The sequence below is a fragment of the Oncorhynchus tshawytscha genome, linkage group LG27 (assembly GCF_018296145.1).
Source record: "Oncorhynchus tshawytscha isolate Ot180627B linkage group LG27, Otsh_v2.0, whole genome shotgun sequence".
NCBI lineage: Eukaryota > Metazoa > Chordata > Actinopteri > Salmoniformes > Salmonidae > Oncorhynchus > Oncorhynchus tshawytscha.
The window spans coordinates 7,766,657-7,781,036 of record NC_056455.1 but is presented as its reverse complement, the minus strand read 5'-3'; the positions used below and the strand labels follow the sequence as shown (position 1 = coordinate 7,781,036).

Sequence of the window (14,380 nt, the reverse complement as noted above, 5' to 3'; positions counted from 1 at the left end):
TAAAATATGCTTTTTAAAATAACATATATGACCTTAATTATAGTTACTACTGCACGCGCAAAATGATTAAAACAAGTGGCCAGTATTTCACAGCCTATGAAGGAATGAATGAACATTACCCACATTCCAGAAGGCATTCTGATACTTGGAATGCTGTCTGGTTGCTTCTCAGATGGTATGTTCATGAAGTGCAGTATGTCCGTCAAGTGGAGTATGTCAGAAAACACCCGCATGGAAAACAAAACTGAAAAGTCAGCTGACAAAATAAAAAATAGGCTTCCTAGAAAATATGCTAATTAATTTATTTGGACTGATAAGTTATTGCAACAACAGACAAATATAATGATAGGTCCTTTAATATTGCATTTGTATATTAAGTAGCCTAATGCTACTGTTGTCAGATTAAAAACAAATAGCTAACATCGTACCACCATAGACATTAAAACCAGATTACCACAAATCTAAACCGGAAGTGAAATAGTGACCCCTTTCATGTAAAAGGTATTCCCGGAAGATACGTTTCGTCGATGATGAAGTACTAAAAAGGTGAGTTAAAGGCTCAGGACTACAGTTTTCCTTATACAATTCAAACCAATTTCGCGTGGTCATTGTTCAGATGTGACATTTGTGTCCTATTTATTTATGTTTAATTGCAATATATTCATGAGAATGGGGTGTATACTGTGGCTATGTTGTTAGCTCGCTAATGGTAATGCTAAAGCCAGCGCTAGCACTGTTGTTTTCTCCACTTGTAATGCAAGCCTAAATCAATTAAATATCACCCCCAGTATTATATACTAATTGTACATGTGTGTACGTAAACGGAACCTGCATGTATTGCTAAACCAGTTGTAGCTTGCCAGTTTCAGTTTAGCTGTCAGCTAGCTAGCTGGTTAGCTATCTACTGTTGCTAGTTAGCTATGTAAGTTACCTAGTTATTGCACCGTTTTCGTACCATTTCTAATGCAGTGATTTGTGTCGACTGGTTGGTCAAGTTGGTCACTTATGTAATGTGGCTTGCGGTACACAGGCCAGATCTCAGGGTTAAGTTGTTTGTCTGTAGGAGGGTAAATTTAGCCTAATGTGTTCAGTCTTCAACCCCAATACTAATTGATGCATTCTAAGCTAATCAATACTCTAAATAGGCCTTCTCAGAATCAGATAAATCAACAGCATTTATTGTTATCTCTAACAGTTCAAAGTAACTTGTGTTTACTTTATTAGAGGGTGGGCCGGCCATCACAGTGAATATCAAGTCTTTGTTGATTGACATCTATCATCTTTGCCCTTTCCGTGCATGTATGCCTTTTTACTGAAAACACTGTTGTGTTAAGTTTTCCTTGTGAGGTATTTACATTTTAATTCAATCACTTTTTGACAGGACCCCTTTTGATTTGAACAAAACCTATACATATTTGCCCATGGTAGAAGTGGTCAGGACATGCCTTTTTGGACCTGAATGCCAAAACATCCAACATCCAAAGGTGCTCAAAGTTGACCCATTTTTGCATACCCCACCATACCATTAGACATCCATATCTTCATCACTGGAAAAGATAAACAGTTGAGATTGATATAATTTAAAAGCTTAAAAACAGGGTATTGGGAAATTCTGAAGATAATCAGGCAATCATTTTGAATGATCTATTGTCTAGAATAGGACGTCATTATTGATGATGATCAAATGTTATTGGTCGCCTATACACATAATTGTGTATAGGGGATGAAATACCTCATCCCCATATTATTATTTATCTTCTTGCTCTTTTGCATCCCAGTATCTCTACTTGCAAATTGTAATTATTTTGCCTCTATGGCCTATTTATTGCCTTACCTCCCTAATCTTCTACATTTGCACGCACGGTACATAGATTTTTCTATTGTGTTATTGACTATATGTTTTGTTTATGTGTAACTCTGTGTTGTTGTTTTTGTCGCACTGCTTTGCTTTATCTTGGCCAGGTCGCAGTAGTAAATGAGAACTTGTTCTCAACTGGCCTACCTGGTTAAATACAGGTGAAATAAACAAATCAAATTTATTTGTCACATACACATGGTTAGCAGATGTTAATGCGAGTGTAAAGGGATAAAGAATATGTAAATAAAGATATATGAATGAGTGATGGTACAGAACGGCATAGGCAAGATGGAGTAGATGGTATAGAGTACAGTATATTCATATGAGATGAGTAATGTAGGGTATGTAAACAAAGTGGCATAGTTTAAAGTGGCTAGTGATACATGTATTACATAAAGATGCAGTAGATGATATAAAGTACAGTATATTCATATGAGATGAGTAATGCAGGGTATGTAAACATTATATTAATTAGCATTGTTTAAAGTTACTAGTGATATATTTTTACATCAATTTCCATTATTAAAGTGGCTGGAGTTGAGTCAGTGTGTTGGCAGCAGCCACTCAATGTTAGTGGGGGCTGTTTAATCTGATGGCCTTGAGATAGAAGCTGTTTTTCAGTCTCTGGGTCCCTGCTTTGATGCCCCTGTACTGACCTCATCTTCTGGATGATAGCGGGGTGAACAGGCAGTGGGTCGGGTGGTTGTTGTCCTTGATGATCTTTATGGCCTTCCTGTGACATCAGGGTGCTGTAGGTGTCCTGGAGGGCAGGTAGTGATGATGCGTTGTGCAGACCTCACTACCCTCTGGAGAGCCTTACGATTGTGGGCGGAGCAGTTGCGGTACCAGGCGGTAATACAACCCGACAGGATGCTCTCGATTGTGCATCTGTAGAAGTTTGTGAGTGCTTTTGGTGACAAGCCAAATTTCTTCAGCCTCGTGAGGTTGAAGAGGCGCTACTGCGCCTTCTTCACGACGCTGTCTGTGGGTGGACCAATTCAGTTTGTCTGTGATGTGTACACCGAGTAACTTAACTTACTACCCTCTCCACTACTGACCATCGATGTGGATAGGGGAGTGCTCCCTCTGCTGTTTCCTGAAGTCCACAATCATCTCCTTTGTTTTGTTGACGTTGAGTGTGAGGTTATTTTCCTGACACCACACTCCGAGGGCCCTCACCTCCCTGTAGGCCGTCTCGTCGTTGTTGGTAATCAAGCCTACCACTGTAGTGTCGTCCACAAACTTGATGATTGAGTTGGAGGCGTGCATGGCCACGCAGTCATGGGTGAACAGGGAGTACAGGAGAGGGCTCAGAACGCACCCTTGTGGGGCCCCAGTGTTGAGGATCAGCGGGGTGGAGATGTTGTTACCTACCCTCACCACCTTGGGGCGGCCCGTCAGGAAGTCCAGTACCCAGTTGCACAGGGCGGGATCGAGACCCAGGGTCTCGAGCTTGGTTATAGTTTTGGAGGGTACTATGGTGTTAAATGCTGAGCTGTAGTCGATGAACAGCATTCTCACATAGGTATTCCTCTTGTCCAGATGGGTTAGGGCAGTGTGGTTGCGATTGCATCGTCTGTGGACCTATTTGGGCGGTAAGCAAATTGGAGTGGGTCTAGGGTGTCAGGTAGGGTGGAGGCGATATGGTCCTTGACTTGTCTCTCAAAGCACTTCATGATGACGGAAGTGAGCGCTACGGGGCGGTATTCGTTTAGCTCAGTTACCTTAGCTTTCTTGGGAACAGGGACAATGGTGGCCCTCTTGAAGCATGTGGGAACAGCAGACTGTGATAATGATTGATTGAATATGTCCGTAAATACCAGCCAGCCAGCTGGTCTGCGCATGCTCTGAGTTCCTAGCTCCAACAGTGCTGTAATATCTAACAATACACACAACAAGCAAATCTAAAAGTAAAAGAATGGAATTAAGAAATATAGACATTAGATCAAGCCATGTCTGAGTCCGGAGTAAAATATTGTGCATGTGTGTGATGTATATGGATAGAAAATGTAGTATATCTGAAGAATACATAGGATACAATAGTATATGTACAGCAATAGTTGAATAGGATGGCCTTGACTAGAATACAGTACTGTGCATTCGGAAAGTATTCAAAGTATTCAGACCCCTTGACTATTTCCACATTTTGTTACATTACAGCCTTGCTCTAAAATTGATTAAATACATTTTTTCCCCTCATCAGTCTACACACAATACCCCACAATTACAAAGCAAAAAGATTTTTAGAAAATTTTGCAAATGTATTAAAACAGAAATACCTTATTTACATAAGTATTCAAACCCTTTGCTATGAGACTTGAAATTGAGCTCATGTGCATCATGTTTACATTGATCATCCTTCAGATGTTTCTACAACTTGGAGTCCACCGGACACCCTTTAAAATGAGTGGATTCAGCTATTTCAGCCATACCCGTTGCTGACAGGTGTATAAAATTGAGCACAAAGCCACACAATCTCAATAGAAAAACATTGACAATAGAATGGCCTTATTGAAGAGCTCGGTGACTTTCAACATGACACCGTCATAGGATGCCACCTTTCCAACAAGTCAGTTTGTAAAATTTCTGCCCCGCTAGAGCTGCCCCAGTCAACTATAAGTGCTGTTATTGTGAAGTGTAAACGTCTAGGAGCAACAACGGCTCAGCCGCAAAGTGGTAGGCCACACAAGCTCACAGAACGTGACCGCCGAGTGCTGAAGCGCGTAAAATCGTCTGTCCTTGGTTGCAACACACAAGCCTAAGATCACCATGCACAATGCCAAGCGTCAGCTGGAGTGGTGTAATGCTCGCCATTGGACTCTGGAGAAGTGGAAACGCGTTCTCTTGAGTGATGAATCGCGCTTCACTGTCTGACGGACGAATCTGGGTTTGGCGGATGCCAGGAAAACACTACCTGCCCCAATGCATAGTGCCAACTGTAAAGTTTGGTGGATGAGGAATAATGGTCTGAGGCTGTTTTGCAGTGTTCGGGCTAGGGCCCTTAGTTCCAGTGAAGGTAAATCTTAACGCTACTGCATACAATGATATTGTAGACGATTCTGTGCTTGCAACAGTCTGAGGAAGGCCCTTTCCTGTTATGCCCCCCGCACACAAAGCGAGGTCCATACAGAAATGGTTTGTCGAGATCGGTGTGGAAGAACTTGACTGGCCTGCACAGAGCCCTGACCTCAACCCTATCGAACACCTTTGTGATGATTGGAATGCTGACTGTGAGCCAGGTCAAATGATTAAGCCTCTCTAACGCTCTTGTGGCTTAATGGAAGCAAGTCCCATCAGCAATGATTCAACATCTGGTGGAAAGCTTTCCCAGATATTCTGTTATAGCAGCAAAGGGGGGGACCAACTCTATATTAATGCCCATAATTTTGGAATGAGATGTTCGACGAACAGTTGTCCACATACTCTTGACCATGTAGTGTATGAGAATATGAAAAAAATCTGCATTTATGTTAAAGGTTTAAAAAATAACATTTTATTTAACATTTTTTTTCAAGAAATAGTCAAATAGTTCAACTCTAAAGCTTTTAAATTATAGCAAACTCCACCGCTTCTGGCAGACCAGCCCAACATGAGTTCCCCCTTATCCTTGCACTTTTACTGGCCACACCTCACCATTACTCCCTCGCTCTCTGTCGCAGGTGGATTGGCCCCTCTCTCAGTAGGAATGCCGGGCGGAGTGGACTATGGGCAGTTTGGGGGGAGCCTTCCTGCCATCGCCTCTCTGAATGCGTCCTACTCCACCACTGTATCCCTCCCCTCCCCCCACTACCTGATGGTGCCCCCTGGGGAGAAGAAGGTCATCTCGGACGTCCGTCGCACATTTTGCCTCTTTGTCACCTTTGACCTCCTCTTCATCTCACTGCTGTGGATCATCGAGCTCAATGTGAGTTCACTCATTGTCAATCTATTTCTACTCTCTCAATTGATTTTATATAACCTTTATTTATCTAGGCAAATCAGTTAAGAACTCATTCTTATTTACAATGACAGCCTACCCCCTCTTAGACCGCTGTGAAACAGCCTGGAATGGAACCAGGGTTTGTAGTCGCCTCTACCACTGAGATGCAGTATCTTAGACCGCTCGGGGGCACGTATTGTTGCTTTCTCTTATGTGTCTCACCTGTTGGTCTCTGCCCCTTGTTTTTGACTATTTTTCTCAGTGTCGCCCTCCATACTTATGTTCACTGTTCTACATTATGCCAATTGTGTATATTGTGTGTGTGTACCACTGAGTATACCACACATTAAGATCCCATTCCTCTACAAAGTGTCCAAAGCGTTCAACTGTTGATTGTGAAAATCCCAGCAGTGTTGTAGTTCTTGACACAAACTGGTACGCCTGTTCAAAGTAGGGCTGGGCAGTATACCGTATTTTACTATATACCAGTATTTATGCACGGACGTTTGGGTTTTTACTTTACCTTTTATAAAGCTATTTGAATGTTTGGTTTGTTAAATGTGATACGCCGTGTGTAACGTCCATTTTTATAGTTTACTCTTCTACTTGAGTCACCCTTCTCCGCTCTCTCTCTCTCTCTCTCTCTCTCTCTCTCTCTCTCTCTCTCTCTCCATGCCGCTTTCAACACAGCCCTAGTCCCACCCCCTGCCACTCAAGGAGCGCATTTCTTGTTGCTTGACAACGAGACACTTTTTTTTCGTTCAGTCTGCATGGTCAATGCAGCACATGCAACAATGTTGTTTCCACTTTGATCTTAATATAAATCCACAAGCGTTCTATAATTACAACATCAGTTTGGGTTTCTTACATCTGCAAACAATTAGTTTGTATTTTCTTAGCAAGTTAAGCTAAATCGTGTTAGCCACTAATGCTAATAACTTGTTAGCTGGCTAACTAGCTAATAAAAGTACTGAGTCGGAGCAAACGTAGCTAGCTAATACAGCCTGATAGCAGTACTAGTGGAGGCCCAAATCAGCATGTTGTTTGTGCAACAGTATCTTCTAAATCAAAGAGAAATAGGCGAAGCATGAATATGTTGGCTATATGAAAAAATATGTAATGTAGCTAAAGACTAGGGTCCCCTAGGAAACACTGAATATCACTTTGGTTCCTACACTGTCACAATAACTCATCCATTGCATTTTCATTCGTTGTCATGTCAAACAACACTATTCAAAGTGCCCACTATTATTTATATTCTAACTACAGAATTATAATAAACAATCAATTTCCATGATTCCAAAAGTTCACCCGTGTTTTGATCTAAATCGCTATTGCAACATTTGGTTAAAAAAAATACAGCCTAGTATTTTTGCCCATATCGTGGCAGTGTGGAAATTCTCAAATGAGTGCAGGAAATTATTTTAGGTTGAAGTTGAATTCAAAAATATAAAACATTCAGAATGGAGAAAGACTCATTTGAAATCATTTAGAATATTTGTGTTGCCACCCTAGGGTCACGTACTACCCATAAAGCAAATTTAGAACCTTAGTTAATCAAAAACATAAAATACTGTAAAAAAAAAAGTGAAAAATACCATATGATATTTTGTCCATATCACCCAGCCCTAGTTCAAAGGCACTTAAATATTTTGTCTTGCCAATTCACCATCTGAATGGCATACATACACAATCCATGTCTCAATGCTTAAAAATCCTTCTTTAACCTGCCTCCTCCCATTCATCTACACTGATCTGAAGTGACCTCAATAAGGGATCGTAGCATTCATCTGGTCAGTCGGTCATGGAAAGAGCAGGTGTTCTTAATGTTTTGTACATCCAGTGTATTACTCTTATCACTTTACCACTTCCTTTAAAAATGTGAACAAGATTGTTAGATTCCCAGCAGAGCTGTTAACAGTTTACTTTCGGTTATTTTCTCTCAGTGTGTGTCAGTTATGTTGTCTCATTATGACAGCGTTCCCTAATGATGATTTATGTATGTTATAGGAAGAGCTTGCCTCTGGCTGCATGTTTTACAAATGGTTCTACTCTTGCTTTGTCCTGCTGCAGATCCAGAACTCCATTTGGCAGAGCCTTGAGCTGGAGGTTGTCAAGTACAGCTTCCAGTCCTCCTTCTTTGACATCTTTGTGAGTGTAAACGATCAAGTTATAATAATCGGTCCGAAAGTCATACGTTTGACTGAACGTACTGTCAAGGTTACTCGCATGCCGACCCTTGCCTTTACTAAAAGCTAAGTCAACATGGCCAGCTCTCATGATCACATGATCACAAAAGAGTAAAACTTCCAAGTTGTCTTTTTTTCTCCACCACAGCTCCTTGCCTTGTTTCGTTTCCTGTGTCTCCAGTTGGGCTATGCTGCTCTGCGTCTGAGGCACTGGTGGGTCATTGCGGTAAGAGCGCTCCTTGAGACAGACTGGTACCTAGATGGACTGATGGTCATATTTGATGTGCTGACTGCTCTCAACCAATACCAGCTGTTGTTTTTAACAGTGTTTCATTCTTTTAGATCACCACTCTAGTGACCAGCTCCTTCCTTGTAGTCAAAGTCATTCTCTCCAATGTGAGTGCCTCCCCCTCTCCTCTTACCAGAAACCGTTTGGACTGAGCTCCACACTTGTCTCTGTTCTGAGCCACTTCACATTTTCACTTCTCTATTCAATAAGAACATGAGTATATTGTCAGTTTGTCCGCAGTTGACCTTTACTGTGTAGTCAGCATGGTGGGGATTATACATTCAAATCTATTATGATCAGAGTTAAGCCTTCTGCCCTCTGTGTTGACGCGACGTGTCGACAGCCTGAAGCCACACCCCCTACCATCTCTTTGCTATTTATTCATAATGAAGGGGAACGAGACAAAGTGTTGCTTTTGTCAAGATACCTGCTCAGTGTCACGTCTCGAAAATGGCAGAAGCAGTAGTGCTTATTCAAATGCAATATGGCTTTCTACACATGTGTATGTTAGAGTACCAAATGCCACCCTTTCCTCCATAGTGCACTACTTTTGACCAGACCCTTTATGGGCCCTGGTCAAATGTAGTGTACTAAATAGGGAATAGGGTGCCATTTGGGATGTAGCCTATATATACACCACTTGTCTCAGACTGACATGTCATTCCTCACACAGCTGCTATCCCAGAATGCCTTTGGCTACGTGTTGCCCATCACATCCTTTGTGGTGGCGTGGCTGGAGACGTGGTTCCTGGACTTCAAGGTGCTCTCCATAGAGGCTGGTGATGAGAGAGGTGAGTCACAGAGACATGGATACATTTGAATGGTCCAGGACATTCCATTGACCATGTTTGTTCTGTCATTTTGCCAGATAGCACATGAATATGCTAAATAAGGTCTGGGCCCTCAGGAAATCCCCTCAGAAGCGGGAAGTGGGTTGTATTGGACAGACAAGTAGGATGGAATGATGAGATGGTTACATTTGCAATAATGGAATGAACAAAGAGAAGAGGAAGATGTGTGGTCTTTTACTTCTCCCTTTATGGTCTGTCTCCCTCAGCCTACCTAGCAGCAGTGAACGCAGCGTCGGAGCGAGCTCCCATGATCTACCCTCGCGCTGTGTCTGAAGGACAGTTCTACTCTCCACCTGAATCCCTCGCAGGTACCACACGACATCTTCCTTGTAATTCTCAATGTCTTTCTCAATCTTCCTTGTCTTATCTCTCTTTCTCTTTGTTTCACCTTTACGCTGTCTCTTACCTAACTGTAATATCCATTCTACCTGTCTGTGTGTGTTGTTGTATTATGATGGCCAGGGTCTGAGGAGGACCTGGATGAGGAGGGGCTGGGTCGCAGGGCAGTCTCCCCCCAGGAGAAGGCGCTGGTGAGGCAGGGTAAAGAGGCCATGGCCTTGGTGGAACAGATCCTGGCCCAGGAGGAGAACTGGAAGTTTGAGAAGAACAATGTGAGGGGCTCAAGTTCAGGGGACAAGTTAGTTAAGAACAAATTCTTGTTTACAATGACGGCCTAGGAACGGTGGGTTAACTGTCTTGTTCAGGGGCGGTTCGATCCAGCAACCTTTCGGTTACTGGCCCAATGCCACTAGGCTACCTGCTGCACTGAAGGGCCGAGTGTCTGCAGGTTTGTTTTTTCCCTTTCAATTTGTATCCGGTTAAGACCTAGACAACCGGGTGAGGGGAGTTCCTAACTAATCAGTGACCATCATTGGTCAATCAAGTACAAGGGAGGAGCAAAAAACCTGCAGACACTTGGCCCTCCATGGAATGAGTGACACCTGTGTTCCAGTTGCTTCTAGTTAGCTACCTGTTGTTGTACGCTGTTAGTTTCTGGGTTGGACACACAAGATGGTTTGATAGTGACAGATTTACTGGATGTTGCTAATATGTCGTTGTTTCTCCTTTTGTCAGGACGTGGGGGATTCTGTGTACACACTGGAGATCCCCTTCCATGGAAAGACCTTCATTCTCAAGGTACACTGTCATCACTGTTTATTTTTGTGTATGTATTTTTCTTTCATAATGTGTGGCTTGTCTGGTGTAAGTATTTAGTATATTGGGCTATATGCCTTTTGGAAAGTATTCTGACCCCTTGACTTTTTCCACATTTTGTTACGTTACAGCCTTAATCCATTTTAGAATAAATACATATTTTTCCTCAGCAATCTACACACAATACCCTATAATGACAAAGTGAAAACAGGTTGTTAGACATTTTTGCAAATGTATAAGGGAAAAAAAGAGAGAAATATGAGACTTGAAACTGAGCTCAGGTGCATCCTGTTTCCATTGATCGATCATCCTTGATGTTTCTACAACTTGATTGGAGTCCACCTGTGGTCAATTCAATTGATTGGAAATGATTTGGAAAGGCACACGCCTGTCTGTATAAGGTCCCACAGTTGACAGTGCATGTCAGAGCAAAAACCAAGCCATGAGGTCAAAGGAATTTACCATAGAGCTCCGAGACAGAATTATGTCAAGGACCTCAGACTGGGGCGAAGGTTCACCTTCCAACAGGACATCGGCCCTAAGCACACAGCCAGGACAAACAGGAGTAGCTTCAGGACAAGTCTCTGAATGTCCTTGAGTGGCCCAGCCAGAGCTCAGACTGGAACCTGATCAAACCTCTCTGGAGAGACCAGAAAATGTCTATGCAGCAACGCTCCCCATCCAACCTGACAGAGCTTGAGAGGATCTCCAGAGAAGAATGGGAGAAACTCCCCAAATACAGATGTTCCAAGCTTGTAGCGACATACCCAAGAAGACTCGAGGCTGTAATCACTGCTAAAGGTGCTTCAACAAAGTACTGAGTAAAAGGTCTGAATACTTATGTAAATATGATATTTCAGTAAAAAATAAATACATTGCTTTGTCATTGTGGGGTATTGTGTGTAGATTGATGAGGGGGAAAAAACGATTTAATCAATTTTAGAACAAGGCTGTAACAATGTGGAACAAGTCATGGGGTTTGAATACTTTCTGAAGGCACTGCATATCGTATATTCAAGGTCTTCCTAGACTGTTTGATAGGTTTTGTGTTTTGTCTGTCCCAGGCCTTCATGCAGTGTCCTGCAGAGCTGGTGTACCAGGAGGTGATCTTACAGCCAGAGAAGATGGCCCAGTGGAACAAAACCGTTTCTGGTTGCCAGGTAACCTGCACTATCCTCTCTCCTCTTTTTCTCATCAGACAAACAGGCTTAACCTAGTACAGTGAACCTACTGTGTAAACTGTTTTGTTTTGAGTCAGATCAGTTGTTGTGGCCCATACGATGCCAAAGGCTGACATTGCTCTCCATTTGTTCCTTTAGATCCTCCAGAGGGTGGATGACAACACCCTGGTGTCGTACGATATCTCTTCCGGGGCAGCAGGGGGGGTAGTGTCTGCCAGGTAACGCAACACAACATGGACTACCTTGAATATGGAGTCATCCTGTTCCCTATGTAGTGCACTAATTTGGACCAGGGCCCGCTTAGGACTCTGGTCAAAAGTAGTACATTCTATAGGGTGCCATTTTATATAGGGTGCCAGCCCTCGTTTTGTCCATGTTTTGAATGTAAAAGTAATTCATGTCCTTGTATCCCTCAGGGACTTTGTGAATGTGAGGCGGGTGGAACGCAAACGAGACTGCTACGTCTCCGCTGGCATGGCAACCGACCACGACGCCAAGCCTCCGCACAGTCGCTATGTCAGGTCTGGCCTTGCCTCTAGACAGCCTCATTTCACTGGGAACAACACTGAAAGCAGATCATGTCAACCAGACCATTCATGCTAGTTAATTAGCCAACGTGTGGTACTACCTTCCCTCTCCTCTAACTCTCTATTCTCCTCCCTACCATCCATCCCTCTCTCTCTTCTCTTCCCTAGAGGTGAGAATGGTCCAGGAGGGTTTGTGGTCCTGAAGTCCAGCAGTAACCCCTCGGTCTGTACCTTTATCTGGGTGCTCAACACAGACCTCAAGGTAAGAACAGACCGGTGAGGATGGTTTGTGTGTGCATGTTGCTTTGATGTATAGTCAGTGGGCTGGAGAAGCAGTATAACTTACATGTCTGATCTTGTTTTGTCTCAGGGTCGACTGCCCCGCTACCTTATCCACCAGAGTCTGGCTGCCACCATGTTTGAGTTTATGGCCCATCTACGCCAGCGCATCTGTGACCTACGGTCCACTCGCTAGATGCCCTCTCACTTACTTCCTGTCGGGAAGCTAGATGCTTGCAACCCACAGCGCCACTGCAGGTTTGGTGGTTTCACTGCAGATTTATGGGAACACCTACAGTTGGAAGTGCACTTGAGATTATGGTGGATATCAAACTTACTTAGACTAGAGGAAGGTCAACAGCATAGAGAATGGGAGACTGGTGTGTCTGTACTTTCACCTGTCTTTTAGACATGAGGAGGTCTGGGACTGTCAAGAGATGTTCCTCCTCTCCCATGGACTCCATGTTGTTTTTAAACATAGTTACACACGTTTTTATGTAACTTTTCCGCTGTTTCTCTCACTGATGCCAGTGCTGGCTGCATCTCCCTCCAACCAAGAAGTCTAACAGTATTGAACGTGTAATGGAGGGCAGACTAGGACTACACTTGATGAAGACCGCTAACTCTGAGCCTTATTCTACCGCACATTTATGTTAGCCATTGACTGGCTGTTATGCTTATTTCTTGTTGTTTTTCCACTGTCTTCACTGTCATTCTTTGGTAACCGGGGAAACCGCTACACATGACCACATCATAAACAAAAATGTAACTGTTGGAACACAATGAACCCACAGGGTGTCCCTTTTGTCCTCGTTGACCCTCACTGCACTGTGATCCATTGAAGCTGACTGTAGGAGTGCTGTAGTCCTCCAGCCACTAGGGGGCGAGACCACCACGGCTCTACTAACAATGGGAGACGACCTGCTTAATGGAGCTCAAGATGTGTGGTTGTGATGACTTATCAGTCGCTCATGGGTTCATAAAGAGTTTCAGATACTCTACTCTTCTGTGCCAAGCCTTTAGTGGCCTTTTTAGCTAGAGGGAATCCAACTGCCCTTAATGATGGTTGATCTAAATTGTAACTGTATTGGTAAGTGTATCGCAGCCTTCTGAGATAAGCCTTGACGGCAGACATACTGTAGATGGAGAAGTGGCAGTAAATGAATTATGTGATTCTTTATGTTAAACATTTATCATTGTGGTGGATGCAATATTGAAATTGGCTATAATCAGAGTTCTGATTCTCTGTATCTAATAAACACATGACAGTTCCTCAATGGCAAAGCATGCTGCTTTGCATATCACAACCTTCAGCTATCAGCCTGCTGTGTGCATGGCGATGCAGTACTGAATGTCTGGTGTGTCAGGTCATTGAACATTATGCTTGTGAGAACTCATGTTCCCCTCTAATGCCTTGCAGTCCTGTAAAAATACAAGTCGGACTTGTTCTGTTTTGGGCTCCACTCTATTTTAGGGCCCTAGTTATTAACAGGCTTAGCTACATCATTATTGTATCAGAACAGAAACAAAACATGTTGAACAAAGAAACAAAATGTTTTTTTTTAAATGTATGGGCTGTCTGAAAGTGAAAATATGGTCTTTGATTTCCATGATGAAGGAAAAAAAGTCTGAAGATAATTTGAACAGTTTGCCATCTGTGTGAGTGGGAGTTTCACACATAAACCAGTTCTGTAAATCTCTTAACTAATAATTGGGCTGAGAAAGCTGTTGGTTGGTTTGGTGCCTTTGTCACAGTGACAGAAATGGGCATATAGTGTCACTGTGACCACACTTTAACTGTTAGGACTTATCTATTACTAGAATATCACTTGTTTGCTAAAGGTATGTGTTGCAAAGGTTGCTTTATTTTCAGTTTGGTATGTTTTAATTTCTATGATTGTTCTAATGTTTTGAAATCATACAAACTACTGATCGTTTACAAAAAATGTGTCAATTTACGATCGTCTTCAAATATTTTACCAGGATACTGAATTGTATTTTTTTTTAACAGAAGATTAGCCCGCCTTGAATCTCTAATAAAATGTTGAAAATAGTTGTTGATGAAACATCCTGACTCCCATTTCTCAGCCTTTCCAGTAAACCAACCCTTCAACCCTGTAACAAACTGTCCA

General features: G+C 42.7%; 1 protein-coding gene across 1 annotated transcript; it reads left to right on the top strand.

Annotated features, from left to right (window-relative positions):
- The first annotated feature begins 400 nt into the window (after positions 1-400).
- On the top strand, positions 401-14,301 carry LOC112236133 (stAR-related lipid transfer protein 3). The gene is made up of 14 exons (XM_024404710.2): positions 401-546; positions 5,518-5,762; positions 7,851-7,928; positions 8,115-8,192; positions 8,309-8,362; positions 8,929-9,046; positions 9,313-9,414; positions 9,569-9,717; positions 10,181-10,243; positions 11,326-11,421; positions 11,581-11,660; positions 11,859-11,963; positions 12,138-12,231; positions 12,340-14,301. The coding sequence occupies exons 2-14, from the start codon at positions 5,544-5,546 to the stop codon at positions 12,442-12,444; spliced, it is 1,341 nt and encodes a 446-aa protein (XP_024260478.1). The 5' UTR covers positions 401-546; positions 5,518-5,543; the 3' UTR covers positions 12,445-14,301.
- The last annotated feature ends 79 nt before the right edge of the window (positions 14,302-14,380 follow it).

What these genes read in the sequence shown, in the direction of transcription:
- LOC112236133 (XM_024404710.2), top strand. Translation starts at nt 5,544, where the DNA reads ATGCCGGGCGGAGTGGACTATGGGCAGTTTGGGGGGAGCCTTCCTGCC. An exon ending in AGAGGCTGGTGATGAGAGAG is followed by an intron (nt 9,047 to 9,312) that starts GTGAGTCACAGA and finishes TGTCTCCCTCAG; the next exon opens with CCTACCTAGCAGCAGTGAAC. An exon ending in TCCACCTGAATCCCTCGCAG is followed by an intron (nt 9,415 to 9,568) that starts GTACCACACGAC and finishes TATGATGGCCAG; the next exon opens with GGTCTGAGGAGGACCTGGAT.